This window comes from Nematolebias whitei, chromosome 3 (assembly GCF_014905685.2).
Source record: "Nematolebias whitei isolate Nwh7 chromosome 3, NemWhi1, whole genome shotgun sequence".
Classification (NCBI taxonomy): Eukaryota; Metazoa; Chordata; class Actinopteri; order Cyprinodontiformes; family Rivulidae; genus Nematolebias; species Nematolebias whitei.
In genome coordinates this window covers 56,472,391-56,476,241 of record NC_056500.1, presented here as the reverse complement: position 1 = coordinate 56,476,241, position 3,851 = coordinate 56,472,391, and the positions used below count along the sequence as shown (strand labels likewise).

Below are 3,851 nucleotides of genomic sequence, written 5' to 3'. Positions count from 1 at the left end.
TTTTTTTTGTTAAAAAGAAACGTTTCGCCCCTCATCCAAGAGGCTTCTCTGAGGCAGGCTTGAAACACAAGAGTCAGGGTGGCTTCTGGGTAATACCAGATGGCTAGGCCTCAGACTGACGAAGCCTCTTGGATGAGGGGCGAAACGTTTCTTTTTAACAAAAAAAAACGAAGTCCAGATGACATGATTCAACCTTTTTTGTTGTTATATACCTGGATGACTGAGAAAACAAACTTTGTATATATAGAAACGTTTCGTCTCTCATCCAAGAGACTTCTTCAGTCTGAGGTGCTGTTTTCAGCTCAGTCTCTTAAATAGCACCTTCTTAGAGTGGATCAACCAGTTTGCTGCTGACAACCAAAACCAGCTGATCACATGCTCAAGAAGGACCATCAGCCTAACAATGGATCATTAGCACCTGATGGCTGTTTACTGTTCACAGAGGGCTGAGTGATACTAGCAATCACAGCATTGTAAGAGGGGGACAGTTGAACCCGGAGGCCTCCACCCCTGTTTAATGATGGACGGTTTCTTTTCACAAAGATGGCCTCCTTTACTCCTCTCTCAAAAAAAGGCTAAAAACGAAACCACTGGACTTCTGCTCTGTAGTGGAACACATTTTGTTTCACACAAAAATGATTATAGGCAGGGGTCAAATGAAAACAAATGCATTCAAAAATGTTTCTACCTTTTGAGTTCTATCAACGAGATTGGTGATTTCAACATGGTTGTGACCGCTGCTGCTCGTTATGTTTTTCCAGCCGGAGCATTTATCCAGCTGGATCTCAGACTTTGGAAATCCTGACCTGGTAGATAAAGAGCAAACATCATCAAACATTACAAAAGAAAAAACTTTTTGTATTTGCAACTGATCTTTTTTTTTGTACATAAATTGAGATAAGCATCATTAACAGTTATGCTATTGTACAAAATGTATTTAAATCTTTCTGCAAAATCTTCATAGTTGCATTTTTTTTTTAACTGTCTAATTATTATTTACAATTGAAACACACCACAATTGGTGTTCCTCTAAATGATAGTGGGAAAAACTTTTAAATACTTTGTCAAAGAAGATGACAAAGGTGACGTGATGAGAGGGAAACACATTTACTCAAGAAGACACATTCCTTTAAAACACAGAGAGACTGCAGTGGGAACGACAGGAAATTTGGATCAGAACTAAGGAAACACTCAAATGTGTAGGCAGAAGATAAGGAACCTGCTGCTGGTTAAAAGGGCTTCACACACACACACACGCACACACACACACAACTGCTTTCTATCAGTACTCGTGAAATCACAGCAGGAGTCACTGAGGATGTTGTGTAACTGCACAAATGTCCCTGCTGCACCGTTTCATGGCGAGAGCTGCTTTCTGACTCGGCCAGATTGTTTTGTAAGTTTGGGATTGTGTCTCAACGCTGGTATAAAAATAGACAATAGACAAGAATGAATCACATCCGCTGATCTGCACGTTAGAGTCTCAATGTCTCATCTCGTAGTTTATCAACATCATAAAAGTGGCCGCTCGTTTTCAAAATCAACAACCTGTTGACAGTGAGTGACCCCCGTCAAACTCTTCTTCACACGCACGCAGAAACGGCTTCGCACGAGAAAGGTGGCTTACGTAAAGGCCTCGGGACAGTCTTCCTTGGACAGCCACTGCCACTGGATGTGCTCAGGGATGGGGAACCCACGGGCCGTGCACCTCAAAGTGGGGCTCTTGCCGTATTCGTACACATCTGTGTCTGCAGCCACTTCCTTCTCGATAATACGAGGAGGCACTGTGGGAGTGAAGCAGACAAATAAATAAACAATAGGTCCTGACAAAATCTTTTTTCTTATTAAAGCGCATTTAAAAACAAAAGAAAAGGTTGAACTGAGTGCTTTACAGTCAGGTAAAGTTTCCAATTCTGTAACATAGATTTGTAATTAAATTAAAACAATTGTGATTACAAAATCTGTAAAAGTTTCAATAGTGATCTATTTGTGACAAAAGAGTGGTGGCAAAGGTCACAGGAAAAGTTTACAAGACAGTGGTGAGACCAGCTATGTAGTATGGTCTGGAGACAGAGACGTGGACAAAAAGACAGGAGACAGAACTGGAAGTGGCAGAAATGAAGATGTTGAGGTTCTCCTTAGGATTGACAAGGATGGAGAAGATCAGGAATGAGATCATCAGAGGTACAGCACAGGTTGAACAACTGGGAGATAAAGTTAGACTGAGATGGTTTGGACATGTCCAGAGGAGGGACAGTGGGTAAATTGGTGGAAGGATGTTAGAAATGCAGCTGCAGGAAAAGACAAAGAGGAGAAGTATGGATGCAGTTAGAGAGGACATGGAGGTAGATGGAGTGAGGACAGAGTGAGATGGAGGAGGATGACTCACTGTGGAGACTCCTGAAGAGTCTGGAGGAGGAGGAAGAACAAGAAGAAAAAGAACAAAAGCAAGATGATGATTTGAAAATCTCTACAGTCGGGGTGGTGGATCAATAAACTGTGGACAGCCACTGCAACCGCTTGATTATTGCCATGAATGATGGGCAATCATGTAATTCATATCTGTCAGGATGGGAGACTGCAACGAAGCCAAGATTCAACTTGTCTGCTGGATTCCTTAGATAGAGAACTTTACTGATTGGGTTTTATGTGAATGTTCCTGTAAAGTGCCCTGAGACAACTTTGTTGTGATTTGGCGCTATATGAATAAACTGAGTTGAATTGTTAGCATTAAAGAAAAAGATAAGGTGAATGTGATGATATCGATGCACTGAAAAATGAAAACACAACATTCCTTGTAGGCATGCACATCTTCTGCCAGAGAAGCATTCTTCACAAGCAATATTTGCCACACTAAATAAAAGCGTTAGGAACAAGCAGAACTTACTGTTGACCAGCAGCTGAAAGGAGCGACTCTGTTCCTCCTTGGTGATCTTATTGATCAGGACCACCGTGTAGTTCCCTGCATCCGTCTCGGTGACTCCACGGATAACCAGAGCATCACTTTTCTGCTTTAGTCTGTAGTCGTCCTTCAGCTCGTGGCCATTTTTCAACCTGGCAGCAAGAGAAGATGAGCACTTTAACGTCAACTGCATCGTATGTAAGGATTTCCCATGTCTTGACAAAGCCATACCATTTAAAACTGGGTTCTGGATAGGCTGAGTATATGATGGGGATCTGCGTCGATGTTTGCTCTCCCACATTTTCTTCCCCCACATTTACTTCCCACACTTTTGTCCATGGTTCTTTAATCTCAATGAAAGGCTTTTCTGGAAGGAATAAAACAACATGAAAAAACAACCGTTGAATAAAAAAATAACTCAACCAAACAGAGATTTATTTTCTTATTACAAACCAAAAAAATCGGACCCATAAAAGGAAAATAAAAGAATAATAAATAAAACTGGAAATTTTAAAAGGTTATTTAAGCAGCTATAGCTCGAGATTCCAACAACAGCTTTGTAATACAGTAGTCCCTCACTTCTTCATGGTTTGTTTCTCGCGGACTTGTTCTATCACGGTTTTTCAAAATAAGATTGAACATGACACACAACTGGCTGACTGATGGATGAGCCGCACGATCGGCATGTAATTTTTATTTAAAATAAATTGTTTTGAAGTGATTTAGCACCTGCTGCATTTCTGTGCAGCCCAGAGCTGCAGAAAAAGCTTCATCCTGCAGCTGATCAGCTGTTCTCCGTGCAGAGTAGAGAAGTGGGCGTGGCCAAGAACGCTTGCAGGTGGCAAAGAGCAGCGGAGGTAGAGAGAGGGAAATCATGACATTCTGTGCTCTTTTAGAGCGTTTAGAAACATTGTTTAGAATATTGCAAGAGTGTGGCAAGGGTTTAAAA

At 41.4% G+C, this 3,851-nt stretch overlaps 1 protein-coding gene across 1 annotated transcript in view; it reads right to left on the bottom strand.

Annotated features, from left to right (window-relative positions):
• kdr (kinase insert domain receptor (a type III receptor tyrosine kinase)) overlaps window positions 1–3,851 on the bottom strand; it is a 45,288-nt gene that overhangs the window by 32,919 nt on the left and 8,518 nt on the right. Inside the window, exons 8-11 of the mRNA XM_037675050.1 lie at window positions 3,134–3,269; window positions 2,888–3,054; window positions 1,628–1,784; window positions 689–806 (exon numbers count right to left, since the gene is read on the bottom strand). Coding sequence (XP_037530978.1) covers window positions 689–806; window positions 1,628–1,784; window positions 2,888–3,054; window positions 3,134–3,269 — 578 coding nt within the window. The remainder of the gene's footprint in view (window positions 1–688; window positions 807–1,627; window positions 1,785–2,887; window positions 3,055–3,133; window positions 3,270–3,851) is intronic.